This window comes from Lissotriton vulgaris, chromosome 11 (assembly GCF_964263255.1).
Source record: "Lissotriton vulgaris chromosome 11, aLisVul1.2, whole genome shotgun sequence".
In the NCBI taxonomy this organism is placed as follows: Eukaryota; Metazoa; Chordata; class Amphibia; order Caudata; family Salamandridae; genus Lissotriton; species Lissotriton vulgaris.
Window position 1 is genome coordinate 385,631,707 of NC_141699.1, and position 25,014 is coordinate 385,656,720.

At 47.8% G+C, this 25,014-nt stretch overlaps 2 protein-coding genes across 2 annotated transcripts in view; both read left to right on the forward strand.

Annotated features, from left to right (window-relative positions):
• The window catches only part of LOC147679831 (uncharacterized), a 553,220-nt gene that overhangs the window by 16,306 nt on the left and 511,900 nt on the right, over positions 1-25,014 (forward strand). The gene's annotated exons all lie outside the window — the stretch shown is intronic.
• LOC147679832 (uncharacterized) overlaps positions 17,568-25,014 on the forward strand; it is a 107,186-nt gene continuing 99,739 nt past the window's right edge. The window contains exon 1 of the mRNA XM_086942480.1: positions 17,568-17,813. Coding sequence (XP_086798606.1) covers positions 17,568-17,813 — 246 coding nt within the window. The remainder of the gene's footprint in view (positions 17,814-25,014) is intronic.

Below are 25,014 nucleotides of genomic sequence, written 5' to 3' on the forward strand. Positions count from 1 at the left end.
CAGGGGAATACCAGGACGGGTTCCCTAAACAAGCGCTTGGAGACCGGTTGGTGATTTGCGCTACATAAATTCCTGTACATTTATATTTACATTTACATATATATAGAACTTTACTAGTTTCTTTCTCAATCTTTTAATTTAAGGTTGCTAAAAAGGGTTACTTTGGGTAGTAATAAACACTTATTAGTAAGTGCTATATAAATGGTTATTAGTGCAAAAAGCTAATGGACAGATACATCCGATATTCCAACAATGCATGCAGATTTCTTGCATAAAAACCTTGGAAAGGTTAAAAACGTAGCCCTGCCCCTTGTTCCACCTTTAGCACCGCCCTTATGCCCGCCCCAAGCTCCACCCCCTTTCTATCCCTCATTTTGATGAGTACCTGCACTTATTTTTGTCCATTTAAAGCACTGTGTGTACCGCAGAGCGGTAGTCGTAATATCTGATCTGGATCGGTGGCGGTCGAGGTAATGTGGGCGATAGTGCGGTCCAGAAACTTCAATGTGACGGAGTTCTGAAATACGGGGATAATTCACAGAGCTGTGAGTGATTCTGTGGAGCGATATGTAAGCGGTGTGTTGCTCGTCTGAGAGGGTAGCATTTTTCTTTTGGCAGCCCCACTTTATATTACTTTTCATGAAATGCATTCTCACACTATGGCAGTAAATGTAAAATACAAATGTAAGGAATAGGAAGAGTGGGGGCCCAGGGGGTACTGGAACAAGAAGAAATACTAAGCCTCTGTAACCAGTTTACAAAGGTATGTAAATAATATGCAAATAGTCTTTAAAGACCTGTGAAAACTAGGGCGTGTGGGAGATAAGACTCCAGATAGTGCCCAGCCAAGCCCACAGCAGCTCGAGCTGCAGCAGCCCGGACTGAGACACACGATGGGGGCAGGGGGTGGGTGGGGTGAAGCCCTTTTAGGCCTATGGTCGTTGCACGCCTGTATACAGGTGCAGAGGTACTGAGGCGGAATGTGCACCATCCGAGCCATGTATCTGGTCTGCCCATGTTGTGCGGGTCTCCACTCAGGAGCAAGGAAAGAGAGGTACGTTTAACTCCTGCTCCATTGCCTCTTTCCCACCTCCACGCGATCAGTTCATGCTGTGTTACCATGAAACAACTCTTTGTTGCACCCCCATTCACTTAAGAAAGGTGTCAGGTTTTCATTGAGCACAAAGGGTTTGGGGATTGTCAGATAACTGAAAGCGAGTGAGAGAGATATCCGGGTTAATATCTCTAGTATTAACACAATAAATCTCGCTGTCTGATAAACTTTGGCTCTGGAAAAGTAAGTGGTCTATTGTTAGGACCATTGGAAATATCTTGCAAGAGAGGACCAAATTATGTGACAGGGTTGACTAAATTATGGGGAAGGAAAAGCCAACGTATGCAGCATAATGCTGCACATTTTGGGATAGTATTATGTCCTTATTTTGTTATTTTTACTAAGTTTAACACTGTGTGACCAACGTTTTCAAGTCATTAGTACCAGTTTAACACACGAATATATCAATACACAAAAACGCAACCAGTCAGCCTAAGGGAAGGAAGGGCCTTTCACTGCACTGGCAACATGTGTCACTAAGTTTCTTATAAAGGTTTGATTTGCTTGAACTGGAATTTTTTTGCGTGAAAATCTGCAGATTATGCCTTAGATGATGGATTATGTGGCAAATGTGGCAAATCCATAATTATGCGGAAAACGCTACAGCCAAAATATCGCATAATTTCAGTTGGCCTGGATATATATTGCAAGAGAAATGGAGGGAAGTTATAAAATGCAGGTACCACATAAAAAAGCATATCATAATAAGAAGATATCAATGGCTGAAAACACATTTTAGTTCGCTCACTTAGCGGTGTTTATCACGTATACTGGCCTCTTTTTTGGTTTATTTGGTACCTGCCCCAAGTTAAACTTGTTTCAGTTACAGAATCAGGTAGAGGTTTGGCAGGAAATCTTGCTTGTATTGAGGGAAACACTGAAAGCAATTTATAGAATTTCTGGTAACTCCATACTAATATGGCCTTAAAGTCCACTGCCGAGGGCTTTGCTGGTTATTAAAGACCTTTACCTGAGTTACAGGCCTGAGTCGCAAGAGAGGTCCTATAACTGGGGAGAGGGACTTTAACAACTGCGATAGCCCGATTCAGAATAGCTTTATAGCTATTAGAACATCCACCCACTGATGACAGAACGTTCTAAATTAAAAAGAGAGACACAGAAAGACAAACATTGGAATGTAGGAGCAGAAGGCTTATACCAGTCAATTAAGCCCTGGGCCACTTCATTGTCTCCAATGGAGCTCCAGATATTCCAATATTATCATTAGTAAATAAATGCTGATTGAATTCCCCACATGTTCCCGGGTGTGGGGCTGAATTAAAAAAATCACACAGTGCTTCTGCATTCTTAGGCACCTGGCAAGCTAAACACTGAGAAAAGGCTCTGTGATCAGGTCCTTTAGCCCAGTCCAAATGAGCCTTGGATTCATTGTGTCAGACTGAATTCCTGTTTCTGTGCTTCTAGAATTCTGGAGTTTGCTTCAGAATCTTTTATACAATACACTTGAATTGTGATATTACAGACTCAAAGAAGCACACTAAATTAATTGGTCCGAAACTTCGACTTGTCACTCCTTGCTCTGCTCATTATATCCTTACTTTGGGAAAGCTGTGCTGTAATACGCTCACCCATTACAACAGAATGCCCAAGGAGGAAAGCAGATTCACCTGCAATACCTATTGCATCCTTTACTGCACACTGCACAAAGGGCAATCTACTGAGGAGTTCTTTCATTCTGTCTTGTTTATATAGTGATGAAAAATATATAGAACTACTGTGACCTTGGACCAGATTCCACCAAAAATGACAAAAGGTACAGAGAGGATCTGAAATTATTATTATAACAATAATGGTAATATATTGTTTAAGTAATTATCATGAGATGCAAACACCTGAATATATGGACAGCAGACAGCTCATTCTCCGAGCTCTTCAAAGCAGCCTTCTTGGGCTGAGGTTTGCCGCATACACAGCATGCCCCTGGGCATGGGACTCCTTCATTGCTAACTACTTCCAACGCTCAGGCCAGAGTTCTAGATTCGCTCAAGCAACATCACCTGGACTTATGTTAAAGAAATCTACTTGTTACCCACACTTGGGTGTATATTGCATCTTAATATCAGCAAGGGGGTTGGGTTCAAAACCATGTGATTTAGCACACACAGAGCACAAGAGGCCCACACAACCAGGTATGATGAACTCATTTTCTTATGATTTACAGTTTAGATGACAGACGAACGCTTAATTTGGCTAGAGTAACCATTTACTTTTTTTTTTTTTTTTACCAACAGTGGAATCACCATGAAGGGTTATGGAATGAGCCGAACAAAAGGAAAGGTAAGATGGCCGTATGCAGATTCCCGAGGGATCCTTACATTTGCAGCATTACCAACTAGCGACTTACTCTGAGCACTTTACACTGGGCCAGAACCAAGGGATCTTCCACCAGGTAAGGTCACAAGAGCCCAGGCGCTTCTGCCAAACAGTGACTCAGAACCAAGGGCTCTTCTGCCAGACAGGGCCACAGAACCAAGAGCTCTTCTTGCAGACAGGGGCACAGAACCAAGGGTGCTTCTGCCAGACAGAAGCTCAGAACCAAGGGCAACTCTGCCAGACAAGGGCTCAAAACTAAGGGCTCTTCTACCAGACAGGGGCACAGAACTAAGGGCTCTTTTGCCAGATAGGGGAACATAATCAACGGCTTTTCTACCAGACAGAGGCAGAGAACCAAGGGCCCTTCTGCCAGACAAGGGCTCAGAATCAAGGGCTCTTCTGCCAGACAGGGGCTCAGAACCAAGGGCTCTTCTGCCAGGCAGGGGCAAAGAACCATCGTCTCTTTTGCCTGACAGGGGCACATAACCAAGGGCTCTTTTGCCAGACAGGGGCACATAATTGAAGACGTTTCTACCAGACAGGGGCTCGGAACCAAGGGTCCTTCTGCCAGATAGGGGCCCAGAACCAAGGGTGCTTCTGTCAGACAGGGACACAGAACCAAGGGCTCTTTTGCCAGACAGGGGCACAAAATCAAAGGCTTTTCTACCAGACCGGGGCACAGAACCAAGGGCCCTTCTGCCAGACAAGGGCTCAGAACTAAGGGCCCTTCTGCCAGACAGGGACACAGAACCAGAGGCGCTTCTGCCAGACAGGGGCAGAGAACCAAAGGCGCTTCTGCCAGACAGGGGCACCGAACCAAGGGCTTTTCTACCAGACAAAGGGACACAACCAAAGGCTCTTCCACCAGGTTAGGGCACAAGAGCCCAGGTGCTTCTGCCAGACAGGGGCACAGAGCAAAGGGCTCTTCCACCTGGTAGGGGAACAGAACCAAAGGCTCCTCAGCAAAATAAGGGCTGGTAAGGATGGGCGGTGAAACACATAGATTGATAGAGTAACGTTTATTCATGTAGGTGGGTAGAGTCAAGCATGGCCTGAGGAGACCTACAACAACTGCCCCAACCACCACATACATCTGCACGTTTCTCTCCTCGTGCACTGGGGACAAAGAGGCGTTTCCTTGCGCCATTCTTCGGGTAATACACTGAGGTATGGTTCAGTACAACTTAAGAGTTTAAGGGGTAACAGCAAGGGTTGCAATTTAGTTTTGCTCCACTGTGCTAAGGACAACTTCTGCTGCCCCAGATGTGGTTGGAAATTGAATAAGAGAGGTATTAAGAAGTCCCCCCAGATATTGGAGAACGATTGTGCTCAGATGCCGGATAAGGGGTCTCTGAAAAAAAACGTTACCTGTGCACTCCTTAATACACGGTCTTTGAGCAAACATGCTCTGGCCTTTTTAACCTATTATTAGAGTGCAAGCCCGCCTGTCTTTTCCTAACTGAAACCTGGTTAGGGGAGTCCTCAGAGCCGGATATTGTCAATGCCCTCCCCCCCAATTACTTTATGATTAGAAAGGACCGGGGAATTGGCAAGGGAGGTGGGGTTGCTTTGGTGATTGATAGACGCTTTGAATGCTCCATTGTCCCGACTGAAGAAATTCACGGGGCAGAGGCGCTGGGCTTTTGTCTGACACTTTCACCATATCAGTCCCGCGCTGGATTGCTGGTTTATAGACCCCCTGGCCCAATTGGCTCCTTTCATGAGCAGCTCCACACAGTGATTTCTTCTCTGAGTATGAAATTTAAACACTGCTTACTGCTAGGAGATTTTAACATCCATATGGATCAGTCAGACGCTGTGGACACCATTAAGATTCTGGATACCACCAAACCATTGGGCTTGATGCCCTATCTGACGACCCCTACTCATAATAAAGGCCACACGCTGGATCAAATATTCTCTTCCATCCCTATTGAAGTGGCCGTACCTGAACCAGTGTTGTGGTCCGATCACTATTTGGTGAATTTTGACATCTTGGATTCCTTCGGGTTCACAATAAGGGGTCCTGGCCGCCAACCCTTGGGCCCTCGTGCTTTTCATCGGGTATCTGTGGATACAATAGCACAGTATATGTCGGCACACCCTCGTTTGTTTACGGGCCACCTTGAGGAAGATCTAGAGCTCTTTCAAACTTGGTTTGCCAAGTGCCTTGATGAAGTAGTGCCGCCCCTGGTAGTTCGCAAAACTTCCACCCGGGCCACGGCCCCCTGGTTCACGCAGGCACTCAATATCAATCGCAGGCGCTGTAAGAAGGCCGAAAGAGCATGGCGACTGAATTATGATGAACCACTAAAGGAAGCCTATAAGCTGTGTGTTAAGTCCTATCATAAAGAAATCTACCTGGAAAAGAAATCTTATTTCGCCAGGAGAATTGATGCAGCCACGAACGCCAGTTAGGAAATTTTCACAATAGTGAAGGAATTTACATCGCCAGCCTCCATTACACCTAGGTGTTCTTTTTCGGAACCGTGGGTCGTTCAATTGGCAGGCTTTTTTGCTAGCAAACTACAAAACATCCAGGCGTCCTTCTCGCCCGTTACTCCGATGATGGCGCCTTGTCCTGTGCTTTTTCCTCTTCTGTCCACCGCGGGGCGGCCAACCCTGTCTAAATTTCCTACTCTCGGACCGGAAGCATTGTTGGAGTTCTTATCCAAATTAAAATCAGACTCCCCGCAGGACCCCTGTCCCGCAAAGTTTCTGGCCAAAATAGCACACATCATCAATCCTATAATTAACCCTATTTTGAACCAGTCCCTCGAGATGGGTGTGGTGCCGCAGGTCTGGAAACAGGCTCTTGTTCTGCCCCTCTTAAAAAAGCCTACTCTTGACTCTGATATCCACGCCAACTATCGGCCTATTTCTTTGCTCCCGGCCTTGGCAAAGGTTGTGGAAAAGCACGCGCAGTCCGTTCTTTCAGATTTTCTGGAGACTCACTGTAGGAGAGTAGGGTCTGCAATCCTATGATCACCCAGATTTTTTTGCTTTTGTTTCACTGGTTTACGACTTTCTCTGGCTGTGGGCCTGCCAATCAGACCCACAGCCTGGCTGTTCTCTTTCTAAATTACCTCATGTACCCTAGGTGCATCTACCAATTGGTACTGGGCCACCTTATCAGACCCTGTAACTCAGGGCATAGGTGTACCCAGGGCTGCCAGGGGCTGCAGCACGTATTGTGCCACCCCTGGCTGGCCTCCTAAATTTGACACAACTGGCTGCATGACAGCTGGGGCAAAGTCGTGTAATCACCCTTTGCTGTAGGTGTAGTATACCTATACCTAACCCTAAAATGGACACACAGATTCCTATCAGTCACTCCTATGGCAGGCCTTGACAATCCTGAAGGCAGAGTGCTTGGAATCGTGTGAGATGGTGCTCTGGCATGAGCTGAGCCTGTCTGCAGCTTGCGGAATCAAGTCCTAATAGCTGTTCCATGATATCGCATACCATATACTCTTAAGTGCATTATAATCCTCGCGGTTAAATGCTATCTTTGGTATTGCTTTATCAAAACATGTCGAGTAAGGTGTCATACGAATTGGAATACTAACCCCTCGCCAATTCTGGCGACGGGGTTAGCATTCCACCCTTCTAGAGGGACACGACATGTATGTAACTGTGAACCCCGGTTAAAGTTAACTGAAGCCTCAGCTCCACAAAATGGATGCTGCCACCACAGACACGAGTCTGACCCCCTGCAGCTGGGAGTCCTTCCAGCGAGGGGAGCCTGGACAAAGGGTTTCCTGTCAGGGGCGGTGCTAGCACCGTCCCAGACATGGTTTTGTGTATCCTGGGTAGGCAGGGCTTTACAGGAAGGTGACTGCTGAGTGGCACCCCGGTGCTCACTACGCATAGGCCGGTCTGAACCAGTTCCAGGGGCACACCAGCCCCTGGCCTGGGGAAGTCCGGCATGGCTGAGGGGTGTAACCACCCCCCACCTAGTCCCACCCATAGGCAGGACCTAGTCACCGGGTCAGCCCCCTTTTTTAGTATAAAGATGGGAGCGGGCCCCCTGTTAAAATTAGATCATCTTTGGAATCAAGATACCACTTTCTTCGAAAGGACTTCACGATTTCTTCTTCAAGATTCTCCCTTGTGGCTAAGGAGTAGTCACCCTGCATCCGCAGGCACCATCCTAAAGAACACTGCGGTCTGCTGCAAGTCCTTCATCACGAATCCGACGACCCAGCTCGACGAGACCCGGCTTCCCTGGCCCCTCTGACCTCTACTCACCTCTACAGCCCAGCTGAGAACCGTGAGTGCGACGAGACCTCAAGGGACCGACGATCGCCAAGACTGCACGACATCTTTACTGCAAGCCCACCGTGTCCTCCACTGGTGAGTGCTTTGGGGTCCGAGAAGCCCCGACCCTGCGCAGCTCCAGCACCCAAGATCAGCCCCCCTGCATCTCCACGATCTGCGTGGGGCCCTTCTGCTGTTTGCTGTGCACCGCGTTGTTTGGCTACTAGCCGGCTGGCTTGTGGCCCTCTGAACGACGCCCAACGACTTCACGACTGCTGGTCTGGTTGCTCCAGGCTGGCCTTTGCTTCCTTCTTCAAGAGAGGCACCCCGGACCCTCCTGGTCCACTCCAGACGCCATTTTAGGTCCACCGCGTGGGCTTGAATTTGCCAAGGCTTTGTTGCCCAATCCTGGGTCCAGCGACGCCGACAGCTTCTATCTTCGTGGGACAGCTCGATCCTCCATCCTGGTCGCCGACAACGCCTCCTGGTCCGTGAGATCTTCGAGTCAAGCGTCACCCACTCACCTAGTCGAGGTGGCTACCATCCGGTGCCCTCCTGGTGCCCACTGACTACTGGCTAGTAGTCTCGAACTTGGTCCCCTCTGCTTTCAGGTGTCATCTATCTTCAAGATCCAGGCTTGGATCCGACTGAACTTTCTTCACTGGTCACCGGCCAGCATCTTTTCTTCCGGCTCCTGGTCCGTCTACGAGGATTCCCGACGTCTTTTCAGACCTATGCAGCTGCAGCCCCTGGGCTAGGTAACTTCGGCATTTCGGTGCCCCAGCATAGCCTCACTATCCAAGGGTCAGAATCTACTTTCGTTTTCTCCCTACCAGGTCGGGTTCGCCCGAGAACACTAACTTTCTAATTCCTAACTACCATAGACTTTTGTCCCGCATCTCGCGTGAGAGTGCACACACTGCACCCGAGTCCCCTAGGCCTCCTAGAAGTAATCTAACGATTCCCTAGTCAAGTCCTAGCGATTCCAAAAGCTATTAGTACTGTACTTACCTGCTAGGAATTTCGCATTCCACTTTCAGAGTATATGGTTTTCCGTGCCCCTCGGGCATTTGTATATACTGTGCTAACTTAAGTATTTTTGTAAGAGTTTTGGTTTGTGCTTAGTACCCTGTCCTCATAAAGAGTACAGGGCTGTTGTGATCTTTAATAAATAACTGTTTATTTTCATAACACTTGTGTGGTGTCCTTTCACTTGGTGTTCAAGGGGTATATGTGGTATAACAGCTGGCTTAACACGCCCTCTCGAGTCTTTAGCCTTAGACTGCTCGTATCCACGCTACTAGGATAGCTGGTCTATAAGGTTGACTTACAACCAATCATCAATAAGGGTTGCTGGACTGATACATAGTGTTCACTAGAATAGTGAGCACTGCATATCAGGCCACCTTCTCACATTGGTGAGCAGCGGTTGGGATTTGAGCTTGCTGTTGTTTTACCACACGTATCCTAAGAATATCTTGTTGAAAGATCACATAAGTACTGTTAGGTACACATAACTAAAGCTTAGAATACTCTGAGTTCTACTGAACCAGCTGTTGTAGCTCCTCAAGGCTTAGCACACCTTGGCTGCAACTCTTAGCAAGGGATCAGTAGGTAAACACATAGTGTAGGTAGGTGCATCACTTACACCACACTAGAAACAGTATGTCGGACAAAGGAGGAAACACTGAGGTTCCCCTTGTGTCAGTTGACCCTCCACAGGTCATCCCTTCAAGATATACTGCGCTTAGCTTCCATGAGTTACGACAAGTGTGTACCTCTAGGAAGATTAAGCAGGGGTCTAACCCCACAACTGCCTTTCTGATTGGTCTCTTAGAGACTCATGATGCAAGGAGGGCTGGTAACCCAGACCCTTCTAATTCAGATGGCAACATGCCCTCCTTACAGGGTCCCTTTGATGCCCAGGACCATCCTCTTCAGGAAGCAGATGATGCTGATGATGAGGATGATGATTTGGTATCAGGGGATGAGGCAGAGAAGGAACAGGTAGAAGTCAGCAGACTAACCAGGTCCAACTTAAGCAGACATGAGATGGGCACTAGGGGACCCTTGGGGCCACTCTCAGGTCAGCTTAACATTGGGAATGGACGAGATAGATCTCTATCAAGAGGCTCTATCAGATCCCTTCATACCAATGGCTCTCAACGTTCCTCTCAAAGGGGAATGACATCTCCCCAGAGGAGAATGTATGAAGCTAAGGAAAAGGCAGCCAATCTGAGGATTGAAAGGGAAGAACTTGCCCTGGCCAAAGAGAGGCTTGCCTTTGCTAGAGAGCAACAATTGAGTGGGACAGTCCCCACTGGTGGCAGCATTGTACCTAGCAATAGGGAAAGGAGTTTTGATACAAAACACCTTGGTAAGATAGTGCCCCCCTTTAAACAAGGGGATGACATCCACAAATGGATTACTGCTTTGGAGAGGGCCTGCACTGTGCAAGGTGTTCCCCCAAGTCAGTGGGCAGCTATCTTGTGGCTCTCCTTTGAGGGTAAAGGAAGAGACAAGCTCCTCACCACAAGGGTGGAGGATGCTAATGATTACCAAGTCTTGAAAAATGCACTGGTTGATGGGTTTGGCCTAACCACTGAGCAGTACAGGGTGCTGTTCAGGGATACCCAGAAAACTCAGTCTCAAGATTGGGCTGACTTTGTAGATTGTGCCACTAAGGCTTTTGAGGGCTGGTTGCTGGGCAGTAAGGTTACTGATTATAAAGGATTGTACAATTTGATGATGAGAGAGCAAATTTTAAACAATTGTCAGAACCAGTTGTTGCATCAGCATCTTGTTGACTCAGATCTGACCTCTCCCCAAGAATTGGGAAAGAAGGCAGACAGATGGGTTAGAACAAGAGTTAAACAGAACCAGGGCCAGAATCAAGGTGGTCAGAAGAAAGCAGACCAGAAGGGTAAGGATTCGAAAGGGGAACAAAATGACCAGAAGTCTTCGACAGGTCCCCAACAACCCAAAGAGGGTGGGGGTCAGGCTCCCCAAAAGAAGAAAGAAGGCCAATCTAAAAGGTGGTGCCAATACTGCAAAAGTAAAACTCACTGGTTTAGTGAGTGCACCAAGAAAGGAGGAGGGCAGACTCCTGCCACTGCAGCCCCTAAGGCACCTGTGCCCCCTAGTACAGCCAGCAGTGGTAGTGCACCTCCCAAGGGTTTAGTAGGGTTAACCCTGGGTTCTGAGGGGAGTGACAACTTAGTTGGCACCCTCACTCAGGCTGTCCTTGTCAGTACAGGGGATATGGATATGTCCCCTGACATAAGTCCCAATACTTTGGGCAAATACAGACAGACACCTTTTATTAATGGAAAAATGGCTCAGGCCTATAGGGACACTTGTGCCAGTGTCACAATGGTGACACCTAGCTTTGTGGACCCTGGACAGATCATGCCAGGTACAGAATTCCTGGTGACCAATGCAAGCAATGTCACTACCAATCATAGTATGGCAATTGTAGCTTTCTCCTGGGGAGGGGTAACTGGCCAAAAGAAGGTTGTAGTTAGTTCAGACCTCCCAGTGGATTGTTTGTTGGGCAATGATTTGGAGTCATCACAATGGTCAGAAGTGGAGCAGAGGACTCATCTGGAAATGTTAGGTTTGCCAGCACATGTGGTTGCTGTGACTAGGTCACAGGCCAGAAGATGCCCCACTGAACAGGTGCTGGATCCTGGAACAATGGACCAGACACCTTCCAAGAAAAAGAGCAGTAGGGTTAAGGCTGTGCCTTCCCCCTTGCCCCAGGTTGTGGATCAAGTCTCAGAGGAGGCTGACCTGCAGGAATTGAGGGAAACTGAGCCTAGAGAGTTTGAACTTGATCAAGTTGAATTCTTGGGTTCAGGGGGACCCTCAAGGGAAGACCTGGGGAAGGACCAGTTAGGCTGCCCTTCTCTTGAACCCCTCAGACAGCAGGCTGCTGCTGAGGCTGCTGGGAACGCCACAGGTACCCACAAGGTATACTGGGAAGATGGACTCCTGTACACTGAGTCAAGAGACCCCAAGCCTGGCATGACCAGGAGGCTGGTTGTACCCTTGTCTCAGAGAGGTTTCCTACTTACCTTGGCCCATGAGATTCCCTTAGCAGGACACTTAGGCCAGACAAAGACTTGGGACAGGCTTGTCTCACACTTTCACTGGCCTCACATGAATGAGGATACCAAGGAGTTTTGTCGCTCCTGTGTCACTTGCCAAGCCAGTGGTAAGTCAGGTGGCACAACAAAGGCCCCCCTTATACCAATGCCTGTGGTGGGGGTGCCCTTTGAAAGAGTGGGGATTGACATTGTTGGTCCAATGGAACCCCAGACAGCGTCAGGGCACAAGTTTATACTGGTGGTAGTGGATCATGCCACCAGGTATCCTGAAGCTATTCCACTTAGGACCACCACAGCCCCTGTGGTGGCAAGGGCCCTAGTTGGAGTGTTCTCCAGAGTGGGCTTCCCTAAGGAGGTTGTCTCTGACAGAGGTGCAAACTTCATGTCAAGCTATTTAACTGCTATGTGGAAGGAGTGTGGTGTCAATTACAAATTCACTACACCCTATCACCCACAATGCAATGGGCTTGTTGAAAGGTTCAACAGGACCCTAAAAGGGATGATTCATGGACTACCTGAAACACTCAGGCGTAGATGGGATGTCCTGATGCCCTGCCTTCTGTTTGCTTACAGAGAGGTCCCACAAAAGGGGGTTGGCTACAGCCCTTTTGAACTTTTGTATGGGCATCCTGTGAGAGGCCCCTTGTGTTTGGTGAAGGAAGGATGGGAGAGACCTCTCAAAAAGCCTGCAACCAACATAATGGACTATGTACTTGGTCTCCGCTCCAGGATGGCTGAGTATATGGAGAAGGCATCAGAAAACCTTAAGGCCAGTCAAGAACTTCAAAAAGCTTGGCATGACCAAAAGGCTGTCCTGACTGTTTATCAGCCTGGACAGAAGGTGTGGGTGCTGGAGCCAGTGGCCCCAGCAGCACTCAAAGACAAATGGTCTGGGCCCCACACAATCCTTGAGCAAAAGGGAGAGGTCACCTACCTGGTGGACCTTGGAACTCCCAGGAGTCCCCATAGGGTACTCCATGTCAACAGGCTCAAAGCATATGTCGACAGGAAGGACATGAGCTTGCTCATGGCCATAGATGAGGGACAGGAGGAAGAGAGTGACCCTCTCCCAGACCTGCTCACTCAGAATCCTGATGATGGGTCAGTAGATGGTGTTGTCTTTTGTGGCAGCCTCTCTGAACATCAGCAGAAAGACTGTAAACAGGTTCTTCAGTCTTTCAGACGTATGTTCTCTCTGACACCCAGTCAGACCAATTGGTGCACCCATGAGGTTGACACTGGTGACAGCCTGCCAGTCAAGAGTAAAATCTACAGGCAGCCTGATCATGTTAGAGACTGCATAAAAACTGAAGTGCAGAAAATGTTGGAATTGGGAGTCATTGAACCCTCAGATAGCCCTTGGGCTAGTCCAGTAGTTCTAGTGCCAAAGCCTCACACCCAAGATGGTAAGAGAGAGATGAGGTTTTGCGTAGACTACAGGGGTCTCAATGCAGTCACTAAGACTGATGCCCATCCAATACCAAGGGCAGATGAACTTATAGATAGATTGGCTTCTGCCAACTACTTAAGTACATTTGACTTAACAGCTGGGTATTGGCAAATCAGGTTAGCTGAGGATGCCAAGCCCAAAACAGCATTTTCAACCCCTGGTGGGCATTATCAATTTGTGGTAATGCCCTTTGGTCTGAAAAATGCACCTGCCACCTTCCAAAGGTTGGTGAATCAAGTCCTTACTGGGCTGGATGACTTCTGTGCAGCATATCTAGATGATATTGCTGTCTTTAGCTCCACCTGGGAGGATCACCTGGTCCACCTGAGGAAAGTGTTAGAGGCTCTGCAAGCAGCAGGCCTCACTATCAAGGCCACCAAGTGCCAGATAGGGCAGACACAGGTTGTATACCTGGGCCACCTTGTAGGTGGAGGCCAGGTTCAGCCACTGGAGAGCAAAATACAGTCAATCAGGGACTGGGCTCCTCCAACCACCCAGACTCAGGTTCGAGCTTTCTTGGGCCTGACTGGATACTACAGAAAATTTGTCAGGAACTATGGTTCCATTGTGACACCATTAAATGAACTGACAAGTAAAAAAATGCCAAAAAAGGTTCAGTGGACAGCAGGCTGTCAAAAAGCATTCGATGACCTAAAGCAGGCCATGTGCACAGCACCTATCCTTAAGAGTCCAGACTACTCCAAACCATTCATTGTCCAAACAGATGCTTCTGAGTTGGGTGTGGGAGCTGTTCTTTCTCAACTGAATTTTGATGGTCAGGATCAGCCCATTGCTTTTATAAGCAGAAGGCTGACCCCCAGAGAGAAGAATTGGTCAGCTATTGAGAGGGAGGCCTTTGCTGTGGTTTGGGCCCTGAAGAAGCTGAGGCCATACTTGTTTGGCACTCACTTCAAGATTCAGACCGACCATAAGCCCCTCTTGTGGCTAAATCAGATGAAGGGTGAAAACCCCAAACTGCTTAGGTGGTCCATTTCCCTACAGGGGATGGACTTTACAGTGGAACATAGACCTGGTACTGATCATGGCAATGCCGATGGGCTCTCCAGATATTTCCACTTAGAACAAGAAGACTCACCTGGTCAAGGTTAGCTTACTGTCCCAAAGTTTGGGGGGGGGTCATGTAGGAGAGTAGGGTCTGCAATCCTATGATCACCCAGATTTTTTTGCTTTTGTTTCACTGGTTTACGACTTTCTCTGGCTGTGGGCCTGCCAATCAGACCCACAGCCTGGCTGTTCTCTTTCTAAATTACCTCATGTACCCTAGGTGCATCTACCAATTGGTACTGGGCCACCTTATCAGACCCTGTAACTCAGGGCATAGGTGTACCCAGGGCTGCCAGGGGCTGCAGCACGTATTGTGCCACCCCTGGCTGGCCTCCTAAATTTGACACAACTGGCTGCATGACAGCTGGGGCAAAGTCGTGTAATCACCCTTTGCTGTAGGTGTAGTATACCTATACCTAACCCTAAAATGGACACACAGATTCCTATCAGTCACTCCTATGGCAGGCCTTGACAATCCTGAAGGCAGAGTGCTTGGAATCGTGTGAGATGGTGCTCTGGCATGAGCTGAGCCTGTCTGCAGCTTGCGGAATCAAGTCCTAATAGCTGTTCCATGATATCGCATACCATATACTCTTAAGTGCATTATAATCCTCGCGGTTAAATGCTATCTTTGGTATTGCTTTATCAAAACATGTCGAGTAAGGTGTCATACGAATTGGAATACTAACCCCTCGCCAATTCTGGCGACGGGGTTAGCATTCCACCCTTCTAGAGGGACACGACATGTATGTAACTGTGAACCCCGGTTAAAGTTAACTGAAGCCTCAGCTCCACAAAATGGATGCTGCCACCACAGACACGAGTCTGACCCCCTGCAGCTGGGAGTCCTTCCAGCGAGGGGAGCCTGGACAAAGGGTTTCCTGTCAGGGGCGGTGCTAGCACCGTCCCAGACATGGTTTTGTGTATCCTGGGTAGGCAGGGCTTTACAGGAAGGTGACTGCTGAGTGGCACCCCGGTGCTCACTACGCATAGGCCGGTCTGAACCAGTTCCAGGGGCACACCAGCCCCTGGCCTGGGGAAGTCCGGCATGGCTGAGGGGTGTAACCACCCCCCACCTAGTCCCACCCATAGGCAGGACCTAGTCACCGGGTCAGCCCCCTTTTTTAGTATAAAGATGGGAGCGGGCCCCCTGTTAAAATTAGATCATCTTTGGAATCAAGATACCACTTTCTTCGAAAGGACTTCACGATTTCTTCTTCAAGATTCTCCCTTGTGGCTAAGGAGTAGTCACCCTGCATCCGCAGGCACCATCCTAAAGAACACTGCGGTCTGCTGCAAGTCCTTCATCACGAATCCGACGACCCAGCTCGACGAGACCCGGCTTCCCTGGCCCCTCTGACCTCTACTCACCTCTACAGCCCAGCTGAGAACCGTGAGTGCGACGAGACCTCAAGGGACCGACGATCGCCAAGACTGCACGACATCTTTACTGCAAGCCCACCGTGTCCTCCACTGGTGAGTGCTTTGGGGTCCGAGAAGCCCCGACCCTGCGCAGCTCCAGCACCCAAGATCAGCCCCCCTGCATCTCCACGATCTGCGTGGGGCCCTTCTGCTGTTTGCTGTGCACCGCGTTGTTTGGCTACTAGCCGGCTGGCTTGTGGCCCTCTGAACGACGCCCAACGACTTCACGACTGCTGGTCTGGTTGCTCCAGGCTGGCCTTTGCTTCCTTCTTCAAGAGAGGCACCCCGGACCCTCCTGGTCCACTCCAGACGCCATTTTAGGTCCACCGCGTGGGCTTGAATTTGCCAAGGCTTTGTTGCCCAATCCTGGGTCCAGCGACGCCGACAGCTTCTATCTTCGTGGGACAGCTCGATCCTCCATCCTGGTCGCCGACAACGCCTCCTGGTCCGTGAGATCTTCGAGTCAAGCGTCACCCACTCACCTAGTCGAGGTGGCTACCATCCGGTGCCCTCCTGGTGCCCACTGACTACTGGCTAGTAGTCTCGAACTTGGTCCCCTCTGCTTTCAGGTGTCATCTATCTTCAAGATCCAGGCTTGGATCCGACTGAACTTTCTTCACTGGTCACCGGCCAGCATCTTTTCTTCCGGCTCCTGGTCCGTCTACGAGGATTCCCGACGTCTTTTCAGACCTATGCAGCTGCAGCCCCTGGGCTAGGTAACTTCGGCATTTCGGTGCCCCAGCATAGCCTCACTATCCAAGGGTCAGAATCTACTTTCGTTTTCTCCCTACCAGGTCGGGTTCGCCCGAGAACACTAACTTTCTAATTCCTAACTACCATAGACTTTTGTCCCGCATCTCGCGTGAGAGTGCACACACTGCACCCGAGTCCCCTAGGCCTCCTAGAAGTAATCTAACGATTCCCTAGTCAAGTCCTAGCGATTCCAAAAGCTATTAGTACTGTACTTACCTGCTAGGAATTTCGCATTCCACTTTCAGAGTATATGGTTTTCCGTGCCCCTCGGGCATTTGTATATACTGTGCTAACTTAAGTATTTTTGTAAGAGTTTTGGTTTGTGCTTAGTACCCTGTCCTCATAAAGAGTACAGGGCTGTTGTGATCTTTAATAAATAACTGTTTATTTTCATAACACTTGTGTGGTGTCCTTTCACTTGGTGTTCAAGGGGTATATGTGGTATAACAGCTGGCTTAACACGCCCTCTCGAGTCTTTAGCCTTAGACTGCTCGTATCCACGCTACTAGGATAGCTGGTCTATAAGGTTGACTTACAACCAATCATCAATAAGGGTTGCTGGACTGATACATAGTGTTCACTAGAATAGTGAGCACTGCATATCAGGCCACCTTCTCACACTCACGAGGTCCTCCACCCCACCCAGTCGGGGTTTCGTGCAAATATGAGCACAGAAACAGCACTGCTAGAGGTGTCAGAGGCCATCAAAGAGATCCAGGATGTCGGAGGTAAAGCACTACTGGTGATGCTGGATCTCTCGGCAGCTTTTGACACCGTCCCCCACAACCGTCTCCTCTCTAGACTCTCTGAGATTGGTGTGGAAGGGACGGTGTTCAAATGGTTTAAGTCTTTTCTTTCTAACCGCCAACAGACAGTCTGGGTGCCTCCGTTCTCAGCTGTAGGACCGCCATTGGAGGTGGGAGTCCCTCAGGGGTCCATCTTAAGTCCCACGCTTTTTAACATTTATATGTCCCCTTTGGCGGCGCTCGCTGAGTCTTATGGTGCCCAGATTGTCTCATATGCCGACGACACTCAGCTTTTTTTTACGTGTGAGAAGAATATGGACTTCAATGGAGAGCGCATTAAGAGCTGCCTTAGAGCCGTCTTTGCCTGGTTCCAACTGAACCAGCTGAAGTGCAACTCGGACAAATCCGAGGTCCTCTTTTTTGGTTGTCCTCCATATCCGAGCTGGAAGTCCTGGTGGCCGGCGGTTATGTTTCCACCGTCTGCTGACACGGCGGTTGCTAAAAATCTTGGTGTGAAGATGGACAATTGTCTCACTTTTAAACCTCAGATTCAGAGACTGGTTGGTCAGTGCTTTGGTCTTTTAAAAATGCTTAGAAAATTTCTGCCACTTCTATCCCTTGCCCACAGAAGGACTACGGTCCAAGCCTTGATAGACTCAAGGCTGGACTATGCAAACGTGTTATACCTTGGCCTCCCTGAGTACCTCCTGTCGCGTTTACAGGTGGTGCAGAACTCGGCAGCGAGAGCGATCTTTGGCCTAAGCTGGAGAGCCTGCGCAACAGGACTTTTTAAATCGCTTCATTGGTTGCCTGTACGGAAACACATTGTTTTCAAGGCTCTCACCATAGCTTTCAAGGCCTTGCATGGCTCGGGACCCTTTTACCTTAGGAACAGAATTGGCTTGCGCCAGCCGTCCAGAGCTTTGCGCTCTGCGTCAATGTCGCTGGCTACGGTACCGACTATTAAGCGGGCTCGCATTGGGGGTCGCTCTTTCAGATATCTGGCGCCCCGATCTTGGAATGCACTACCTTTGTCTCTAAGGAAGACTGAGAACTTGCTATCATTCAGAAAGGATCTCAAAACGTGGTTGTTCGGCCAATAATTCCACCTTCTTTCCTTGTTCTGTGCCTTTGTTCAGGTCTGAAAGCGCCGGGACACTCTGTTTGAGTAGCTGAGCACTCTACAAAACACTGGGTAACATAACATAACATAACATAACATAACATAACATAACATTTTGTGAAGGAGGACCTGAAACCACCACATTCCAAGTAATTTCCCCATAACATTGCTCCCTTATTACAAAGACAAAGAGTAAAAATACAAACAAATGAACATTACAGCCACTGCAAAACATAACACACGGAGGGACTATTCTAATACATTATAAGAAACTATGTAAAACATAATCGTCATGCTTGATCACTCTATGTTTTTAATCTTATTTTCTCTAAAAGAGCGGAACAGACATCACACGTTCTGGGTAACGATCTTGCTTTCTGCCAAATTAGGTGTAATTCTGGTCAGTCGTTGTCTGTATCTCTGTTCAAAAATTCCTGTGCAAATTGCATGTGGAAAAAAGCTTTTTAGGACAACCCATCTTTTACCTGGCCCACGCTTGACAGATTAACCTGAAACTTTCCAGGAAGGAGCTCAGGTAGAATAACTTTTTTTGGGAAAGGTTCATGACGATTTGTCAAAAAGGCTGCAGACAAAATGGCTGCATGGAATTACAGCAAATTTCATGGAAACTAATGACCTTATTACTAGTCCATTCCATTTCAACAAACTGTATTTCGATGTAAAAGGCCATAAAACGTATAAATTCATATACAATATAACATTGATAAACCCATTTTGACAGTTGATTGTTTAAATATTGCAGTACATCCCAAAAAGACAATTTAATATGTCCAAAGTCTTTAAGCCAATTATGATAAGACAAGAATGATTAAAACCAGGTAAAAACTATTAAAATTTAGAGGCTAAAAAGGACAAATATTCAGAATTTTTTTTTTTTGCACTTGCTGAAATGTATTAAAGAAGGCCCTGCGCCTGTGCCACATGGAATTAAGGAAACAAGACATGGCAAAGACTATGGGAGGGTGGGTATCAGATCTTAACATTCTATACGCCTCCAAACACTGTGTGCATCCCAAGTTTCTGCATAATAGTATAAGCCAACGCCGTCTGACAGATTTATAGCCTGGGCAGAAGAAAAGAACATGAATGTCGGTCTCATCAGGGCTGTTTGCGGCAGGACAACCTACAAAGGGATCATTTGTCCAGTTGTTCACAAAAGCATTGACCGGGAGGGTCCCTGTTCTAAAGTGGAAATACAGCTTCCTTGCCATAGGAGGCTGTATGTCATCCAAAAAAGACTCAAAGAGGTACTCAGTTTTTATGTTAAGAAATTCAGCCGTTAGATGCCCGAATTTGGTATTCACCTGCAGATCGACTAGTTTGTGTGTCCTATAGGCTCTGACAAGTTGTGGTTGTGATGTTGTTTGGGACACTACCTCTGGATTGGTCCACAGGTTGGGCATCCCTATTCTGGCACAGGTTTCTTTGATGTGCCTGAACCAAAGCAATTTTCTCACCCCGGTAAATCCAAGACCCCCTTAAGTTCATTTCAGTAGGATGCTAATTCAGGAGTTGCCCACAGTCTGCGCCAGAAGGTTAGTGGTCTTAAACCTATCTCTTCTGCAATTGGTTTCACTCCTAGATCCAGGCACAGAGGAATGAGGGGAGTGCTAAGCAGTAAGCCCAGGAGCTTTCTCATAAATTGGTTTTCTGTTTTGGCCAGTCCGTCAGAAGGGCGGTGGCCCCATAGTTAAGCCTCATACATTACAGCACTTCTCCCTTGTACTTTAAAATTTTAAACTACAGGACCTGGCGGTTTGTATAAGGAGTTCCTATAGGATTTAGTGATTCCCCCCGCCAGCTGCGCTAGCCTCAGGCCTGCCTTGGCTAGTTATGGGCCCCATTCAAATGTTTCAGACAGCGTGACACCAAGGTAATTGAAGACAGTCACCCTCTCTAGGATGGTACCATCTAGGGAGGGGTTTGGGCGAGATGTTTTGGCTGGATTAAAAACCATAAATTTGGTCTTCGTGGTGTTAATCTCTAGCCCTCGATTTTTACAAAATAAGGATAAACTATCTAAGATCCTTTGAATACCCATACGAGATTTGGACAAGAGCCAGGTGTCATCCGCAAACATCATTGCTGGCACCCTGCCTTGATCCAGCTTCGGGGCATCGTTGTCTGCCACCTCGATTAGTTCAGCCACCAGGGCGCTGATAAAAAGACAAAACAGAGTGGGGCCCAGCAAACACCCCTGTCTTACTCCTCTGTTCACTGGGAAGCGGGGTCAGTTCTCCAGATTTCCCATGCCTGACTTGGGCAAAATTTCCTGTATTTAGACACCTGAACAATGACAACAGGTAGGGTGGAATACTCAGCTGCTCCAAAACCTACCACAGTTTGACTCAGGGGACCAGATCAAAAGCCGATTTAGGGTCAATGAATATCAAATAGAGACTTCCACTTTCTATTGACACCGTCTTCCAATATAAAAGTTGGAGCCTGAAGAGCTGATCAATGGTGGAGGTATTCTTCCTAAAGCCAGCCTGATACGCACTCAAGACTTCATGGCCCTCCATCCAGAAATTAAGTAGCTCAAGGAGAATCCTGGCGAACAGTTTCTGGATGATGTCTATGAGGCTGAGTGGCCTGTAGTTAGAGGGCAAGAGGGGTGAGCCTTTCTTAAATACTGGGAAGATTTCAGTTCCCAACCACGTGCCCGGGATCTTCATACCTACCAGGATGGCGTTGAATATTGCCCAAAGAAAGGGTCCCCAGATGTTAGGTTCCTCCATGAATAAGTCCCCGGGGATCTTGTCTAGAGCGGGGGCCTTTCCTAGAGGGAGCTTCCTAATCGCGTTTCTGACTTCTTTTAAGGTAATCCATTGAGGTTCTTTACTGGGATTCCTTAGGGTTGGTAAAACCGTTACATCTTTGGGCTCTGTGGGTTCCTCAGTTGTGTAGAGGGCTTGAAAATGTAATTTCCATGCTGCTGCAGAGATGTTTGGCTCTATCGCTGAGTTCTCTACGCTAGCATCTGTGCTCACTAGAGACCAAAACCTCTTCAAGTCCCTGTTATGAAGAGCTGCCTTAATTTCTTCCCACCTATCAAGCTCCCAGTTGTGCTTGGCCAGCTTGGTACAGTCTCTATACTGGGCCCTGCTTTGTTTGATTAAGGATCTTATTACTAGTACTGCGGTCCATAGGACCGTCGTACTCGTGGTGCAACCACCACCACCACTGCGGCACTGTGCGCCTCATTAAGAGTGTGGCGGTTGGACCGCCACCCCTGCTGGGATCCAGGATCCAGTAGTTTAGCGGTGGCGTTCAGGCAAAGTAATATACTAGCGGTGCTGCTGCAGTACCGATGAGCATATTATAAGTTTCCATGCTACCACCCTTTTCATGGCGGTGAGCCTGCCATGAAAAGGGTGGTGGTGAGGCAACTAAGTGGGGTCCACAGGCCTTACTGCCACTCCTGGTCCTGGGGGTGCATGCAGGGGGCATATGTGGTGCCCCCCTGAAATTGCACCCCATTTCCTGCACGGTATAGAATGCACCATGTAGTGCATTCCATACCATGAAGGAATATGCTGTGGCGGTCTCACAGCGGCAGTCTATCTTACGGCTTTCCTACTAGCCATAGGTAGCTTATGTCATAAGACCACCGCAGCACTGCCCGCTCGCCATGGATTACAGTTGTAATCGGGTGGGCGAATGCACTATGGGCTTAGCGGTACTCCTGTCGGAACAGCGTGGGTGGGCCGACAGCCGGACCACCAAACTCATTATATGGCCCTAAATCATTACGCAGAAAGTGTTCTGTTTGTGGTAAGGTGTAAATCCTTTGAGGAGTTTTTGAGAAATTGAGGTTCAAATTTTATAAATATCTGGACAGTTGGGTTCATAGGACTCTTGCTGGAGTCCCACAGGCACGCAAGTTTCAATAGTGGAGCGATATGATTGGCAGAGGGCAGTGCTTCATTTTGTAAAAAAATAAGTGCCAGGGCTCTCATCCGGGGGCCACTGCTGCTTCCACCAAACATTGCCCTGCTATGCTGCCAATGTATAGTAACAGCACAACTACTAACCGTCACACTCCTGCAGGTGTGCCAATTCAGACTATTTCAGGTCCCCTAAGCTATAAGAATGGCCTGGGCAGCAGGTAATAGTCATTTTTTATGAATATAGCACTAATAATTAACTTGTTGTGGTCATCTCTAAATTAGGTAGACAGTGACACCTTGTGGCAGGCTGTCACAAGCTCCTGTGTTGACAATTAAGTGCCAGTGCCGAGCACCAGAAAACCACAGGCTCAAAGTAAGGACTGCCAGGGGGGCTTTTTCTCCGCATCAGCCACCTAGCTCCAGCAGGAGTGGGAAGCCCCTGCGAGTCCCGCGGGAGCTCGCACTCTGATTGCCTAGCCGCAACATGAAGAGAAATGTTGTGACCGCCACTACAGGACACTGGGAGTGGGTCGCCGTGTGCTGAAAATGAAAAAGACTAAGGTATGAGGGGGCAGGGGAGAGGTACCCTTACCCACTGGACTTTCTGGGGAGGCCGGGTTAAAATTTAAGGAAACCTAATTGACATCATTAATGTCAACACTGTGCATGGTGGGGGCGCAAGTTATAGTTACTTCATCTTCCTCAGATATCTGTCCTGCAGGACAGATATCTCTACATTTTGAGTCTTAATATCACTATGACGGTCGAACAGATTAACCCTAAATCACAAAAAGCATAGTTTATGGGTAAAGATCTAGCTTTTTTCCATATTTGTGTAATTATATTCAGCGGTTGTTCCTGTATTGTTGTATAATTTTTTCTGGGGAAAAATGCAAGGCACAGTGTTTTAGGACCTCCTTTTTTGGCCCCTGCTTAACTGAGCAGCCTGAAACTTTCCAGGAAGGTGCTGAGGTGAGCAAACATTTCTTTTAGGAAAGTTTTGTGAAGATTCATCAAACAGTGCCAAAGATATTAGCAAAACAAAAAGCACTCTTCCAGCGGAAACACTGACACGCATAACTGCATAGTGGCTACTGCTACAGTGTGACGTGTGTATGTGGTGTGTGTAAAATAAGTAAAATAATTTAGCACATCTTTTAATTTTGTTATGTAATATTGCAATGAATTTCACAAACAAATTTCCTTGAGTTTTCTGCACCTTTTTGAATGCAGAAAAGTTAAAAAGCACTCCTGCTGCCAATTATTTGTGACTGGTGTAGAACGCTTTTCAGGTAAATAAGATATATCAGTTGGTTAATGTATCTGCTACAGTGGCGGTTTCTTCATGAGGGCGAGGGAGCCGCACTGCCCCACCCGCTGCGGCGCTTAACGTGAAAAATAAAATCGCAATTAAATGATTTCATTGCCATTATCTTTTTCACGTTTAGCAGCCCAGCAGCCTGCAGCTGGGATTAGTGGGGGTGCGTCCTTCTCTACTGCCAATGTAGGAGCAAGATGGACCCTCCAAATTGTCAGCTCACTTTGTCCGGCTCTCTTGAGCTGGCCAAAGTAACGTGCTGTCGGGTAGAACAAGAAATAGAATTGGGGAAGCTATTAATGCAATCAAAACAGTAGAAGGCTCTCTAACACACATAGAACGAAGTCTTAACACTTAATGAATAAGACATGAGATCAAAGATTTGAGCGGTGTGATTTATATCTGAATTACTTCATTCAATGATATATATACATTACATTTGTAGACTGTCATAATAAAAAATAAACATCAATATAACGTGCGAATGTGGGACAAAGGTGCACAGTGCTTAAGTGGTGAACATTATATACAGTGAAAGTAGTTCCATATATACAGGTTTTTGGGATAGATCAGATGTAGAATGCAGTCCAGATATTCCTATCTATACTAGTATAGAATCCTGTCGGTACTGGACCTAGAAAAAGCGTCAACGTTTCAACCCTATGGTGCCCCAATGGGTGGTCACGACGGGTCTTACTCAAGACAGGTGTGGTGGGGGAGACAGTCTGAAAACAAATAATGAGCCGTGTGTAAGAGAGACAAGAGCTGTGCTGAAGCAATCACACCAAAACCCTAAAGGGGGAGTCACAGAAGGCCGGAAAGGCCGGAAATCTCAGCCTAGGTTAGACGAGCGCAATGGCCAATTGTCTATGGAAGAGGGGTGGTTTTAACATCAGGTCAGCTATGCCCTGTTCCTTTAATTGGGGCGTTTAATAACCAAGTTATGTGCATCAGTTTACCGCAACGTGCTCCAGACAGGTGATTAAAAACGGGCTAAATGCGTGCGTGTGAACCCAGTTAGGATATTCTTCATGTTTGTTTACAACAAGGGGGAGAGAATTATGATTGTGCGATTTCCACTCAAGGAGAGTGGTAGGTCCAGAACCAGCTAGTGCCCTGAGGACGTAATGGTTACAAAAATTGCTGGGCTGTTCCTCAAGTGAAGGAATGTACGTGTATCGTTAATGTATGGATCCTGTAGGGCCGTGATGGGTTCTTACAGATGGGCATCCATTTTGTTGGATGTAATACCCTCACAATCTCTTTTTAGGTGTCTTGCTACATCATCTGGGCTGCTCCTCGTTGGGTCGGCGGTGCAATACCCAACGGACAACACCTCAAAGAGGGGCACTTTGGCAGAGATCTTTTATCCAACTGCCGTTTAGATGAAGTGCGGGTGGTCCTGAAGA